Below are 16,300 nucleotides of genomic sequence, written 5' to 3' on the forward strand. Positions count from 1 at the left end.
AAAAAAAAAAAGTAGAATGGTAGAATGCCCTCAGGTGGCTGCCTTATCCATTATTCCAAGCAAGAGGTTGTCCAGTGATCTCACAATTTTACCAGATGATACAGTCGCCTAATTAAAATACAGTGGTATCTCAGGTTACAAACACCTTGGGTTACAGACTCCGATAACCTGGAAGTAGTACCTCGAGTTAAGAACTTTACCTCAGGATGAGAACAGAAATTGTGCGGCAGTGGCGCGGCGGCAGCGGGAGGCCCCATTAGCTAAAGTGGTACCTCAGGTTAAGAACTGTTTCAGGTTAAGAACGGACCTCCAGAACGAATTAAGTTCGTAACCAGAGGAACCACTGTATCCTTTCTTAGCACCCTCTTTAAAAGCTTATGATACTTGTAACTGTATAATTAAAGAGGCGGGTGGGGTATTTAGGTCAGTTGCTTCAAACATAACACAGCTGATTTGTTACAAGTCACCTAATCTCTCCCTCCCTCCCCCCCCCAGTTTACCAAGCACAAATTATTTCTGTTTTGTGCCCTTCCCACCTCCCTTTCTGAAACATGAGCTCATTTTATACAAGGAGGCAAAAAGCTCTGCCCATTTTAAGAAATAAATGCACTCAAATACAAGAAGTGTTACATAATGAACGGAATGTAGCCGAGTAAGGGCAAAAAGAGTGACAGAGAATTCTTTCCCACCATTCTTACGGATGAAACTCTATATACTTCTGGCACCAGTTCACAGCATTTGAACAAACACATAGCCCCAGTGTATCCCTGTCATAAACTGTATCCAACACAATATCGCTAATGCAAGAGAAATTAAAGAGGTGGGGGGAGGGCAGAGAAGGCTAACTAGAGAGCCATGTACTAAAGAGCTATAGTACAGTGGTACCTCTGGTTAAGAACTTAATTCATTCCGGAGGTCCGTTCTTAACCTGAAATTGTTCTTAACCTGAAGAACCACTTTAGCTAATGGGCCCTCCTGCTGCTGCGCCGCCGTTGCCGCACGATTTCTGTTCTCATCCTGAAGCAAAGTTCTTAAGCTGAGGTACTATTTCTGGGTTAGCGGAGTTTGTAACCTGAAGCGTTTGTAACCCGAAGTACCACTGTATACCGTATGTACTGTACCTATGGTCTCCAAAGGCAGGGAGCAGCCATAGGCCTAACTGCATCCTGATCAAGCCCATGGGAACCCTCTATATCTCTATATCTATGCCATTGTTGCCATTGTCAGACAGTGTCTGGCCACCCACAGCCTAAGTCATCTTAAAACAGAGAGTTGAACATTGCCATATTGGCCCCATCACTTTTCTGCTGAGCATCAGCAATCACAGCCATTGCTCTACAGTCGTACCTTGGTTCTCCAACAGAATGCATTCCAGGAGTCTGTTTGATTCCCAAGCCGTTCAAAAACCAAGGCGCGGCTTCCGATTGGTTGCAGGAGCATCCTGCAGCCAATCGGAAGCCGCACCAGACATTCAGCTTCTGAAAATCGTTTGAAAACCGGGACACACACTTCCGGTTTTCAATCATTCAGGAGCTGAAACGTACGAGTTCCAAGGCATTCGGCAACCAAGGTATGACTGTACTTGCATTTTTTTATTTTTAAAAAAAGAAATACAGCAGATACATCATGACTATAATGATGGGTTTATAAGTGTAAGGCAAGCTTGGAGTGCAGAGATGGGGCTAAAAGGACGCAGGAGATACCCCTACAAGCCCTGCATTGTCCCTTGTTATTTCTTGTAGCCAACAGAAACAGAATGAAATGAGACCAACAACCTTTTTGTCATTCATCCAGGTCAAAGAATGACTTTTTCTTAGCCCACTTTTTCTTAGCCCAGATATTGGATTTCTGTTCTGATTTTTATTTTTTTTTGAAGGGAGGACGAATGGATACACCCCATCTGCTAAGGAACTGCTACAGAACTATGGACTACAGATTTGACCATTTCCATCCAGTCAGTATATGAACCATTGATAACCAATATTTCTGGTAGGTCTCATTTGCTTTTGTTTATTAAAATATTTCTGAAAAGCATTCTGTGCCAATAACCGCTTACGTGGATGAGCTAAGGACAGGGGCTGTGAGCATAGGTGGGCAGCGTATGTGAGTGAGAATATGGAGTGGCCGCACTTAGCCCTGGCATGCAGCTCTTGAAGGTTGGGCCAAGGGTGCTTGTGGTTCTCACCATGAAAGGTAAGTCATCCCTGCTTTAAGGCCCTAGAAAGTTTAGGGCTATAAACAAGTAGTCATCGCCAGCAATTTCCTTGAGTGTAGAAGCATATAGGGAAGCAGCACAGGTGATCTTAAACTGGGATTACATGCTCTCTGCAATTCATCACTACCCCACCTATATAAGGATGAGTGACAGCATTCTGCACGAGCTGCAGCTTCCAACAGTATTCATAGGCTCCTCCTCATAAAGTCCACATAAAAAGCTCAGCTGTAGACAAAAACAGAAGGCTGCCTAAGCATGGGCACCAGTGCTAAATACTGTCTGAGAAACTACGCTACAGCAGCTCACCAGCCTAAGGACCAGCAGCCCCAGCCATTGGAGAATCGGGCAGGAACACAGGATCCAGGAGCACCTCTGAGATGCCAAACCTTGTCCATAGAGAAGGGTGTGGCTGACTTCATTTAAGACAGGCAAACCTGTTTGGCTCATTTTCTCCACTTCTTGGTCTTGGCTCAATTTTCATCACTTTTTGGTTCAGCCTCAATTAATCAACATGTTAACCTTCATCCAGTCTCAATTCAGGCATTCATTCCAGGAACCCACTGCAAAGGCTCCCCTAGTCTGAAATATTCACATCAACGGTGCCAGTTCAGGCTGGTGTCACCACTTAAACAGCTGCCCCATGCATAACTGCAAACTGTATTTTTTTGTATCAGCTTCACTTGACTTCTTTTAAAAGAGACGTGAGGCCTGGATATTGGTCTGCCTTTTTACTCAACTTCACCTGGTTCACTCTTGATACAATCTGCTGTAGAGCTCAGGAGCTGCAGTTATCTCCCTTTTGACAAATAATTCCATTAGCCAGGGTGAGAAAAACGCAAGAGGATTTCAACACCGTATGTTTACTGACCAGTGCACAGAGGAGATCCACGGCCTCTAAAACGAGCTCCTGGTGTCCAATCCGGGTGATACCCAACTCTTCAAGATCCTGGTGAGAAATCTGTAGTAGCTGAGCACCGTTTATCTTCTCACGTTCAATTTTTTGGACATACTGCTGCAAGCAATCATCCAACCCTAAATAAGAAAGAGAGGTGTTGTAATTATATTGATTTTATTTATTTTTATTTTTAAAAACCCACCAAATATCCAACGTGTCTATTCTCTAGCCTAGTTATGGTAATTGAAATGCTGAGAAAAAATACACTCCCAGATCGCATGCCCTCTTTATCCATCATGATAAATGCTCTTTTGCCCTGGCCACAAGCCCAGTAGGGCTTAGGAAATAGCATTTCCTCTATTCCCCAACCCCAACAGCACTGCTCTGACTAGGAGCAATCCCTTGCACATTTACATGAGAGTAATCACATTCGATGTAATAGGATTTGCTTCTGAGTAAATCTGCAAAGGGTAGCGCTGTAGGTGCAATCCAGTGCATCGCATTGCGCCAGAAGGTAAAAAAAAGTGGTTTAGTCATGCATTACGCCTAACTCTAACCCCTAGCCTCCACCTATAATCCTGCAATCCTCTCTTCATCTTCCAACTTAATCACTCTTGCAATCTACCTCCAACCTCTCAGCTCCCTTCTCAGTAGGCCATTCTCCAGCATCACAACAGGACTTTGCAGACAAAAGGTACTGTGACCCTCCTGCTTGTCCTGTGCTGCAGTGCTATGATGCCATGGAGAATCTGCATAACCAAATGCTGAATCTGCATGGAGAATCTGCATAACCAAATGCTGAAGGAGACTGCAAAAAAATGAACACCTGATTTTACAAAGCTCACAAGCAATACATGTTAACCACTTCACCACTGCCAGAACAGTGTACGCTTTCAAAATGCTACCTTGTTAGTGCCAATATGTAGATCAGCAGATATCATCTACTTTTTTAAAAAGAAAGCCTATGTTGTTGTATACTCCCTACTGCAGATTTCTGAACGGATAAACTTTGTAGAGACTTGCACCCCTTCCATTTCCTCAATATCTCCAAGCAGGGTTGGGAAAGGCCAGTATCTGAAACTCTGGAAAGCTGCAGCCAGTATATACTATATAGTGCCCTGGATGAACCAGCAATCTGATCTGGCACTTCTTCTGGGCAAGTACCTTTTTTTGGCAATGAATCTCCTATCTAAAACAATCCTTCACTAGTTTACTACTTAATCCTGGCAATAGGCATCAGATCATAATAACATAGGAAGAAGCCTTATACTACCGTGTTTCTCCTAAAATAAGACGGTCCTCAAAAATAAGCCATGCCAGGCTTTTAATTAGTAGAATAAATATAAGACATCCCCCGAAAATAAGCCGGGGGTGGGAGCCGCTTCGGGGAGCGCAGCGCAGCGCGAAGAGCCTGGTGAGAGGCAGCTGCGGCTGCAGGTGAAGCCCGGGATCTGCGTGGGCGACTGGGGGCGAACGCACTGAGCTGAGAAGCAGGCTGATCGGGCGCCTCTTCGCCACCGCCGCAGCGCTCAGTGCGTTCGCCCCCAGTCGCCCACGCAGATCCCGGGCTTCACCTGCAGCCGCAGCTGCCTCTCACCGGGCTCTTCGTGCTGCCGCTTCGGGGAGCACAGTGCAGCGCGAAGAGCACTCTTCTGGTGCTCTTGTGCGTGCGTGGGAGAAGTCCCCTTTTCCTTACCCAGGTGCAGCAGCAGGAGGTTACCCCCGCGAGGTGGGCAGTCTGTGCTCTGCACACACACACACACCGTTTCGCCTCGCTCCGTCTCTCCCCCCTCCGCAAAGACACCAAAAAAAAAAGACATCCCCTGAAAATAAGCCGTGGTGTGTTTTTTGGGAGGAAAAATAAATATAAGACGTGTCTTATTTTAGGAGAAACACGGTAGCAATGTCCAACCGGTCGACCGCGATCAACAGGTATTGTTGGTTGTATTCCCTGAGTTGGGGACAGAGTGGGGGAAGGATGGAGGGTTGCTGAGTATTGGGTGAGCGAACTCTTCCTAAAAAAAGCTTACCAACTCTGGTCTGTCCCCCTGGGAGTAGATCACAGTCTCTAGAGCAGGCATCCCCAAACTTCGGCCCTCCAGATGTTTTGGACTACAATTCCCATCTTCCCCGACCACTGGTCCTGTTAGCTAGGGATCATGGGAGTTGTAGGCCAAAACATCTGGAGGGCCGCAGTTTGGGGGTGCCTGCTCTAGAGAGTTGGACGTGCCTGCCTTATTACCCCAGCTTTGATTAGTCTGTCTGAGATCCTGAGAGCAGAAGTCAGTCAGATGGTTTTAGCAACCGCTGCTACCTGATCATTTTGGACCTTTGGAATGTAAAGCATGTGCTCTACTACTGAGCTGCATTTGCCCACCCACCCCATTCATGCCAATTTCCAGTCTCCGACATGAATGAGGCGATTCTGAACAACAAATTCAGAGCCCTATTTAGAAGAAATCACAAACTTGGATCCAAGCCGCAGCTATTGGCTCCAAGTAGAACTTAAGTATCTACTCATACAGTTGTAAGAGATATCACTGTATCAGGAACACACCGAAATGCTAAGGGAAACAACGCAAAGCGTTATTAATCCGCTAGTCGAATGTGAAAAAGCTTCTTTGTTTGGGTAAATTCCTCTGCAGGACAGCAATAAGATAATCAGAACTGGGGCACCTAACAAAGAAACTCACATCAGATCAGTTTTGCAGAAACAAATTCTTAGGCAAGTTGTGCAATATCCTGAAGGCATTACTGCCAAGCAGATGGCAGACTTTCAGTACTAGGGGGTATCTCTTCCTTTACAACTTCACCAAGCAGATGCTTTACACTGAGGGTGGGGGTGGAAAAATGGGTGGGAGTGTGGAGACGTCATATCTCATGCCAAGTTTCATCCACTTGCAACCCCAATTCAAACACTACATGTTGTAAAAAGTCACTTGCGGCTCCCCCGTTTCTGTCAAAGACACCACAGAATGCTAACGTTCCTGATGAACAAGTAACATAACCATTTCTTGGCAGTGTTAGGGAAAATTACAAGCCTCCATCCAAAAAAGCCGACTTTCCTAGCCACCCACAAGATTACATCCTTGCGCTGTAGATTAATTAAACTCCGAATACTACTGCTTCCAGGCTTATACTTAAGTCACTAAACTGGATTAGAACCATCACTGTTCATATAAAAGCTACATCAAAAGAGTGGGGAGAGAAAAATGTCAGTTTTAAACCATTCATAATTACTGCTTTACATACACAGTCAAATTAAGTTAGGGGAACTCAATTATTCCCCAATCCAGTTATGCGCTCTGAGGCACATTCCCTCCGGTTAAATGAATTGGGGCCAATGGGCAAGAAATCGACCTGCGCACCTGAAAATGCATCAAGTGATCTTGGCTTCCAAGGCTTTGGTTTAGCTACTCCTGCTTGCAGTTTTCCCCCTCACTTCCACCGTATTGTGCGAACTCTAACATATCTCCAAACTGCTGAAAGGCATCCTGGTGCAACATACACATCCATCTCTGATATCCAACTTGGACTGCCATGATGAGGCAATCTGGTTTGAAATGAGCACAAGAAACTTTGAAGGTTTGTGTCCCATTCTCGGATGAGGCATGACTATATGTGAACAGTCTTCTCCAATCTAGTACCCTCCAGATGTTTTTGACTGCAACTCCCTTCAACCCCCAGCCAGCATGGGCACCAGGTTGGGGAAGACTCCATGAGAAGAACAAAGCAGGAAGAAAATGAGATAATGATATCACTTTAGACTAGGGTTTCCGTGTGTTATCTTCGGTTGGAGCCGCTGCATTGCTTCCATTCTTCTGGACAAAGCATGTCTTGTAAATTCTGACCCTTAAGTTATACTTTTAAAATGTATGAGTACATGTAAATAAAATCTGGAAAGAACAATGGAAAGCTGCATTGCCTCGGTCCGGTATACCTGAAGGAGCGTCTCCACCCCCATCGTTCTGCCCGGACACTGAGGTCCAGCTCCGAGGGCCTTCTGGCGGTTCCCTCACTACGAGAAGCCAAGTTACAGGGAACCAGGCAGAGGGCCTTCTCGGTAGTGGCACCCACCCTGTGGAATGCCCTCCCACTAGAGGTCAAAGAGAACAACAATTACCAGACCTTTAGAAGGCATCTCAAGGCAGCCCTGTTTAGGGAAGCTTTTAATGTTTGATGGATTTCTGTATTTTAATGTTTGATGGATCTCTGTATTTTAGAATTTCTGTTTTGTTGGAGGCCGCCCAGGGTGGCTGGGGGAACCCGGCCAGATGGGCGGGGTATAAATAATAAATTATTATTATTATTATTATTACAGATTTGAACAGCAAGGGCTACAATGCAAAGGCCTGCCAAAGGGTTTGCCTGTCACAACAGAACCTTCACAGAAAAGGAGCTTTCCAGATAGTATAACAAATTGGCTTGGAAACACCCCTGAGTTGTGAGCTGCTTAAATGCTGGTTTTGGGTGGTGGTGGTGCAGGAACAACCCACAGTTGCACTACTGTGTGCATTGTGGCTGTCCACCAGAAGTTATCCAAGGCAATTATGTCAATTGAGAGCCAGTCATGAAATTTTTCGTCTTGTGAAAAGGCTGAGCACTAGCAATAAAATTACACTATCCTGAATACAGTCCTGATAAGTCTGCAATGCTGCTTGACAAATTTCCGAAGCAAAATTGCTTATGCAAGATTCAGGCTAATCCATACTGAGCTATCCTAAGGTTATTTACAATGATATGGATCCCAAAATAATACTTCTTTCCTGTTCTCTTTTTTTGCAGAAATCGTTAAACCATTGTTACCAGCTGTCTTTCCTAATGTTTTTACACAAGTGGAAGATGGGTTGTAGCACAGTGCGGGAGAAAAGCGAAACAGATTGTAAGCAAAGTTTTATTGTTTGTTTTAAAAATAAAAATGAAAGCTAACACAAAATGTTAAAACAATAAAGCGCAGCTACACAATTAGAAACCGATGGAACAAAAAAAAAACCAAATTAAAAACGGAAAATGATACCAACAGAAACAGTTTTGCAATAAATTCACAAAAACCTAGTAAATCAAAAGCTGATTTCTCAAAAAGTTTAATCTTGGCATCTGAAGCAGTCCGTGTTCAAGTTTGTGGGGTTTCACTGGGGTGAACATTCCAGAAAGATCTCACCACCACTGAGGAGGCCCTTCTCCTTGATGGATGAAGCAGTACCTCAGCTATTTAACAAGTAGGCCTCACAAGAGCAGGCAGGAGAAAGTCCTACGTGCTACATCTTTCTTCCTTAGTATCACAGAACTCATTTCAGCTCCACTTTGTCATCAGTTCAGTGATAACGTTATGAAGAAGAGCAGCAGAAAGAAAAATACAACTGTAAAATGCCACGAAATGGAGCTGAAGAATGTTGAACTGTGTCATCAACTGCACCCAAATACAACAATTTAAAGTACAGTATATGTCCACTGGAAGGACAGATCCTGAAGCTGAGGCTCCAATACTTTGGCCACCTCATGAGAAGAGAAGACTCCCTGGAAAAGACCCTGATGTTGGGAAAGATGGAGGGCACTAGGAGAAGGGGACGTCAGAGGACAAGATGGTTGGACAGTGTTCTCGAAGCTACGAACATGAGTTTGACCAAACTGCGGGAGGTAGTGCAAGACAGGAGTGCCTGGCGTGCTCTGGTCCATGGGGTCACGAAGAGTCAGACACGACTAAACGACTAAACAACAACAATATGCCCACCAGGATTGCCTACCAAGTTCAGCTACATTCTATTGGTACAGATGTGGTAGATCCAATTTTCAACGTACAGTCAACCACAGCAAAGAGAGTTCCTACTTATAATCAGCTGGATAGCTCAGCTGGTTAGAGTGTGGTGCTGAAGGTGCCATGGTTGCAAGTTTGATCCCCATATGGGGCAGCTGCCTATTCCTGCACTGCAGGCAGTTGCACCTGATGATCCCCAGGGTCCCTTCCAACTCTACAATGCTATGATTCTACGCGCAGGATCTGTGAAAGTACAGTGGCGGCAGCTGCTTCTTTTCCCTATAGGACGTGGCAGCGATAAATACTGTAGCCAGCATGGTCCCTGCAAGGCTAGTGGATCTGAAGCACATATCCCTGTGTGCTTTGCCCTCCCAGAAAGGACTGTGCCCATCCAACCACTCTTGTTGCAGAAGAGCTAATAGAGAAATTACTGTGTTGCTGGTCCCATTTCAAGCTTAATACCAGCCCAGCAACCATCGGAGTGGGACCAAGAATTAGTTGGGGAGGAGCGTCCAGGCACCAGGAACAGGCTCCCGACATGCTAACTATAAACACCTCCAAGCTTCAGTTCATATGATGAGCTTTCAGGAGTTCAAAATCAGCAGCATGTGTTTCAGGCCCATTTCGCCAGCCCACCGCATTTGTCTGAAATGTAATCTTTCCACACATTAGCCAGCGCTATTAACCAGACTTGAACAAACAAACTGGAAACAAAAGTGTGTTCACGGATTTGCTCCAGACACCTGGCATTTCAAGTTTCAACAAAAACCAGATACAAAGGCTGGCTTCGTTCAGCAATTGGACGCGGCATCAAATGGAACTAAAGAAACACCTGCCCTATGGAGGCAAGTCTAGGCAGACCTCATGCCACCACAAAACCACCTTGGTGGGTTTTGTTGAGGGGTAATCTCTATTTAAGGCTGATGTGCAGCCTTGATCCGCCCCTGCAGCTGATGGCTGCAATTGTTAGAACCCAAACTGGAAGCCTGCATTTTTCACACTTCCTTTAAATCTGAAGATGCTATATACATGATGGGGGAAATGCCTGAAAGCCCATAATGTATAAACCAGCATATGCAACATCCTCTTCTGTTGGAACCCAGGTATAGTGAAGTAGACTCTAGTCCATGAAAGCTTATGCCATAAGCTAGTCTTTTAAGGTACCCCTTATATAATACTCTTTATTGTTTGGTATTTGTTGCTACCGTAAATAATGTCTATCTAGTCAAACCTTCCTGGGAGGTTGTTAAGCAGAAGTTGGATGGCCATCTGCAATGTATGATCTAGTTGAGATTCCTGCATTGCAAGGGGTTGGACTAGATGGCGCTCAGGATCCCTCCCGACTCTACAGTTCTATGATTCTATGTAAGCTCTATTGAGTTCCATGAGATTTACTCCCACAGGTAAGCATGCATTGAGAGTGCAGCCCAACATGGCTGCAAGCAATGGAAATAATATGATACTTTGCAAATTCCTTCAGAATCTGCTGTAGAATACTACATTTGGGGGGGGGGGGTTCAAGCAGTTCAAAATACACAAGCAGTTACAAAGCACGTTTTAGAACACAGTTGTGACAACAGATCAAACTAAAAAATGTACATGTAAAAACCAAAAAGATGCCATCATCGCTTTTTTAAAACACAGGATTTATTTCTTGGCAGCCTACTAATAATTTAACTTTCACTCCTACCACCCAAGAAAACCATGTTAACACATTTCCAGGAAGAGTTCTATTTATACACTTGAGCAAGTGCAAATACTTGTTTTCTGTGGTCAACAAATGCCCTAAGTTTAAAGTTGGTCAAGCCCAAGTTTATTTTACATTTTTAGAAGCAACACTGTTTATATTTCTCATGCATGAGGGCCTGTGCACCAGGAAAACTTGCCTGTTTCACATTGCACAGACACACCCCAAATTCTGAGACCTTAATGTGCAGCCTGCAACTAATACCCTTTGTTCCTCTGATGTTTATGGATTTGTGTAGTTATGGGACTTGTTTGTGAGTCACAAGGGCTCCTTGGGTTGAACTCTCTAATAATTAAGACTTTTGAGGTTTATTCCCACAGTGAAAACAGGAAGCCATGTTGCAATGGTGGCTTTTGGAAAATATGAGGCAACACCAAGGATGGGCAGGAATACCTCCTACTGCCATGTGGCATTGTTTGGAGGATTGCAACAAGGAGCATTGCTCACATCAGCATCATTTTGTCCTTCCCTATTTATATGCGCTCCCAGATTAGAAATGCACACATATGCATAGCCCCATGGTGACTCCTAAACCACCCATAAGCATGTCAGAGCACAGTGTGTAGCAAGAGCACATTTGCATGCTGCCGACAAGCTTTAAGATAGCCAGCAACAGTCATGAAAGAGGCGCAACCTGGCATGCAATCGAGCTGCCATCAACTAGCCTGCGAACATCCTGCCTGGGAAAAAAGATATTATCACGTGCAATTACACAGAACAGCTTAGCTTTTTGGTGAGAAAATTACAACTAAACAAAGCCAACTTAAACCCTAATTAGGGATGCATCCCAAGACAAAACCCACAATACACTGGTGAGGAAAGGCTACTTTTCTGCCACCCGCTGCATCCTCAAGTAGCCATTCTGGGGAGCTTTTCCAGATAGTGAATGGTTCGGTATGATCATCCAACAAGGGAGGGAGTCTTGAGTCCTTGGAAGCCTGCTGTGACAAACTTGCAAGGCACTTGGAGGGCAACCAGGACTCTGCTACTGATGCTGGGCAGATGGCGATAACTTAGGCACTTTCATATCTGGCTATTTGGGATCAGTTGTCAGATGATGTGGACAAAATGCTTGCAAGGGTCCAGCCTTCTGCCTACAACCTGAGCCCCTGCCCATACTGATTTGTAAAAGCTAACCAGAGGAGACGGACAGGGTGAGTCCAGGGAGAAGTGAATGCATCGTCGAGAGAGGGGATAGCACTGCCCAAGCTACACCCCCTCCTTAGGGCACAGTTCCAAGGTGTGCTTGGACGAAAGGTCTGCCCTGGCTACCTGTTCACTGCCAAGCCCAATGCTGTCCAGAAAGCCTAGTGCTCTGTAAGCAATTAACCTCATTAGCAGGGTTATCTGAAGATTTGTAAGACGAAATTGCTACCTATCCAGGTTGAGTAATACAATGTTTTAGGTAATGATATAACAAGGATAGGAAGCGAAGCAAGATGCAAAGTTTAATTTTGTAAACCATAAGACAGGAGGGAGGGAAGCCCTTAGGGCTCAGTTGAGCCAAAAGAGATAAAATAAGAGAATAGTATGTTACGTAATGTAATTATATGTAAAACCAATAAAAATTATTTTAAAAAACAAAAACAGAAAGCCTAGTGCTGTGCTCTCCTGCATTCCACAACCACCCTTCCCAATCACTTTCCATCAATTAGCTCAGAAAAGTAGTGAACGGGAGAAAAAAACAGGATAAATTCTAGTGTGGGGTGGGGGGGGTGCAGGGTTTTTGTTGCACTTGCAAAGGGTTCCCTTCTTCTATTTTACAAACCATCTTTCCAGCGGGTTGCCTTCCCTGCAATTCTGAAATATCTTTGATGTCCTTAGCTAGCCTTTCCAGTAAGGACAGGAAGGTGGAGAGGCTGCTTACTGCACTATGGGTAACTGTTTGCTAATGTTGTTTCAAAAGTGTTGTCTTTTTACTTTTAAGGAAACCATGGTCGGAAGATTCTTTCAAAGTTTTTTTTTAAAAAAAGGGTTAAAGGAAGGAGCTCCGCAGCTTCCTGTGTTTAAATTAAAAGCTCAGGGGCAGACATGACATTATCTTGGGGGGGGGGCATTGCTCAGTCGCAGAGCATCTGCCTCGCAAGCAAAATATCCAAAGTTCAATCCCTGGCATCTCCAGGTAGAGCTGAGAGAGACCATCACCTAAAACACTGGAGTGTCGCTGCCAGTCAGTGTAGACAATATAGAGCTAGATGGAGTAATTTTCTGACTTGGTAGTAAGCAACTTCCTGTGCTTGTTCCTACGTTCTCCCATGGGGAATTTTCAAAGCAGGAAACATAGGAAGCAGGGAAGGCTGCGGAGTGCTGGATAAGTTTAGAGAAACATATACACACCACAATGATCAGGGAAGTGCAAGCCCACAACCTAACGCCTAAGGACATTCTCAAGCACCCCAAGAACGAGACAGAAAAATGGAAGCTCCTTTCGCAGGTGAATAAAAGTTCTGAGAAACTGGAAGGTAGGTTTCAGCACAGCACGAATAAAGCCCTAAATGGCTTGGGCTGAAGGTACATCTCTCCCTGAGCTGTCCTGATGGCTGGAAGTGCCTTTCTGGCCCATCTCCTTACCTAGATGACGGAAACTTGGAAAATGAATTCCTTAGTGGTGGCACCCCCAACTGTGGGAAACTCTGCCCTAGGGGTTATGATGATAATAGAATCATAGAGTTGGAAGAGACCCCAACGGTCATCAAGTCCAACCCCCTGCAGTGCAGGAACCTCAGCTAAAGCATTTGACATCTCACCTGCCCTGAACCACAAGGTGCCAAGGTGGGTCACAACAATGTAAAAATACAAAATAAATAGTTTTAAACTCATTTCAATAATCGGAGGAATAGGGTGGGTCCTAAAGCCATCTCAGATGTCTGCTGCCAGCACCATCGAGCTTTCAGCACCAGGCATTCTGAAGTTCAGTTACTTTCAAGATGAGTTGTTGCCGCAGCTGGAGGAATATGTAGACTGATTTTTAATTAAATTCTGATGGTGACCTGGATGAGTTGGATTGATTTTTTTTTTTTGTAATCTGTTGTCTGTGACCTGCCTTTCTAGCTGTTTTACAGTAAAGAATGAGAGATGAATCCCTCCAAAGAGTGAACACTGCACTGGTACAGAAGTTCAAAAATGGTAGAAGACAAAAGACTCCACCCACCAAAAGCATAACCACGACCAAACACCCTAAACTCAGGCCTATTTCATGGCTGGGGGGACGTTTCTTCCTTTTCCACACATCATTTCTTGCCTAGAAGAGAGGGTTTGGATCTAGGTCAGGCTTCACTGAGACACACGGAAGATCCCAACAGTCCAGACCAACATCCCCCAACCTGGTGCCTGATGGATGTTTAGAGTACAACTCTCATCAGCCCTGACCATTAGCCATGCTGAGGGGGCTTGATGGATGTGCTGAAGGACACCAGGCTGGGGGAGACTGATCCAGACCAGGGGTTTTCAAACTTTCTTAGGCCACTGTCTCCTTGGTTCCATAAATTCATCCCCAGTGCAATAATAATAATAATAATAATAATAATAATTTATTATTTATACCCCGCCCATCTGGCCGGGTTCCCCCAGCCACTCTGGGCGGCTTCCAAAAAAAACAGAAATTCTAAAATACAGAAATCCATCAAACATTAAAAGCTTCCCTAAACAGGGCTGCCTTGAGATGCCTTCTAAAGGTCTGGTAATTGTTCTCTTTGACCTCTAGTGGGAGGGCATTCCACAGGGTGGGTGCCACTACCGAGAAGGCCCTCTGCCTGGTTCCCTGTAACTTGGCTTCTCGTAATGAGGGAACCGCCAGAAGGCCCTCGGAGCTGGACCTCAGTGTCCGGGCAGAACGATGGGGGTGGAGACGCTCCTTCAGGTATACCGGACCGAGGCCGTTTAGGGCTTTAAAGGTCAACACCAACACTTTGAATTGTGCTCGGAAACGTACTGGGAGCCAATGTAGGTCTTTTAGGACCGGTGTTATGTGATCTCGGCGGCCGCTCCCAGTCACCAGTCTAGCTGCCGCATTCTGGATTAGTTGTAGTTTCCGGGTCACCTTCAAAGGTAGCCCCACGTAGAGCGCATTGCAGTAGTCCAAGCGAGAGATAACTAGAGCATGCACCACTCTGGAGAGACAGTCAGTGGGCAGGTAGGGACTCAGCCTGCGTACCAGATGGAGCTGATAAACAGCTGCCCTGGACACGGAGTTGACCTGTGCCTCCATGGACAGCTGTGAGTCTAAAATGACTCCCAGGCTGCGCACCTGGTCTTTCAGGGGCACAGTTACCCCATTCAGGACCAGGGAGTCCTCCACACCCGCCCGCCTCCTGTCCCCCACAAACAGTACTTCTGTCTTGTCAGGATTCAATCTCAATCTGTTAGCCGCCATCCATCCTCCAACCGCCTCCAAGCACTCACACAGGACCTTCACCGCCTTCACTGGTTCTGATTTAAAAGAGAGGTAGAGCTGGGTATCATCAGCATACTGATGGACACCCAGCCCAAACCCCCTGATGATCTCTCCCAGCGGCTGCATATAGATGTTAAAAAGCATGGGGGAGAGGACAGAACCCTGAGGCACCCCACAAGTGAGCGCCCAGGGGTCTGAACACTCATCCCCCACCACCACTTTCTGAACACGGCCCAGGAGGAAGGAGCGGAACCACTGCATGACAGTGCCCCCAGCTCCCAAGCCCTCTAGACGGTCCAGAAGGATGTTATGGTCGATGGTGTCAAAAGCCGCTGAGAGATCCAGCAGAACAAGGAAACAGCTCTTACCTTTGTCCCTAGCCCGCCGGAGATCATCGACCAGTGCGACCAAGGCAGTTTCAGTCCCATGATGAGGCCTGAATCCTGACTGGAAGGGATCCAAATGGTCCGCTTCTTCCAGGCGTGCCTGGAGTTGTTCCGCAACCACTCGCTCAATCACCTTGCCCAAGAATGGAAGATTTGAGACTGGGCGATAGTTGGCCATATTGGCCGGATCTAAAGATGGTTTTTTAAGAAGCGGTTTAATAACCGCCTCTTTCAGCGGGTCTGGGAAGGCTCCCTCATGGAGAGAAGCATTTACCAACCCGCGAAGCCCATCGCCCAGCCCTTCCTGGCTAGCTTTTATAAGCCAGGATGGGCAAGGATCAAGGAGACAGGTGGTTGGTTTCATTCGTCTAAGCAGCCTGTCCACATCCTCGGAGGTAACAGATTGAAATTGATCCCACAAAACTTGACTAGACAGGACTCTAGCACTCCCCCGCCCCGGCCCTGCTCCCACGGTGGAGTCTACCTCTTCCCGAATCTGAGCGACTTTATCTGCAAAAAACTTTGCAAAATCATTGCAGGAGATCATGTGGCCCGTACTGGGCCCGGATGGAGCAGGTGGTTCCGCTAAATTGCGAACCACCTGGAAGAGTCTCCTGCTGCTGTTTTCTGCAGATGCGATGGAGACGGTGAAGAAGGTCCTCTTCGCCGTCGCCATTGCCACTTGGTAGGCTCGAAGTTGAGCTCTAGCCCGTGTCCGGTCTGATTCAAAATGAGTTTTCCGCCACCGGCGCTCTAGCCGTCTCAACGACTGTTTCATTGCCCTCAGCGCCGGGGAAAACCACGGGGCTGTCCGGGCTCCATGCAATCTGAGAGGGCGCTTCGGAGCCAGACAGTCAATAGCGCTGGTTAACTCCGCATTCCAGCGGGCCACCAGGGAATCAGCTGAAA

The 16,300-nt window shown here is 46.0% G+C and overlaps 1 protein-coding gene across 1 annotated transcript in view; it reads right to left on the reverse strand.

The window, feature by feature from the left end:
• CNKSR3 (CNKSR family member 3) overlaps window positions 1–16,300 on the reverse strand; it is a 66,726-nt gene that overhangs the window by 33,086 nt on the left and 17,340 nt on the right. The window contains exon 2 of the mRNA XM_060272769.2: window positions 3,084–3,247. Within this exon, the coding sequence (XP_060128752.1) occupies window positions 3,084–3,247 (164 nt within the window). The remainder of the gene's footprint in view (window positions 1–3,083; window positions 3,248–16,300) is intronic.

The sequence above is a fragment of the Zootoca vivipara genome, chromosome 3 (assembly GCF_965207765.1).
Source record: "Zootoca vivipara chromosome 3, rZooViv2.hap1.1, whole genome shotgun sequence".
NCBI lineage: Eukaryota > Metazoa > Chordata > Lepidosauria > Squamata > Lacertidae > Zootoca > Zootoca vivipara.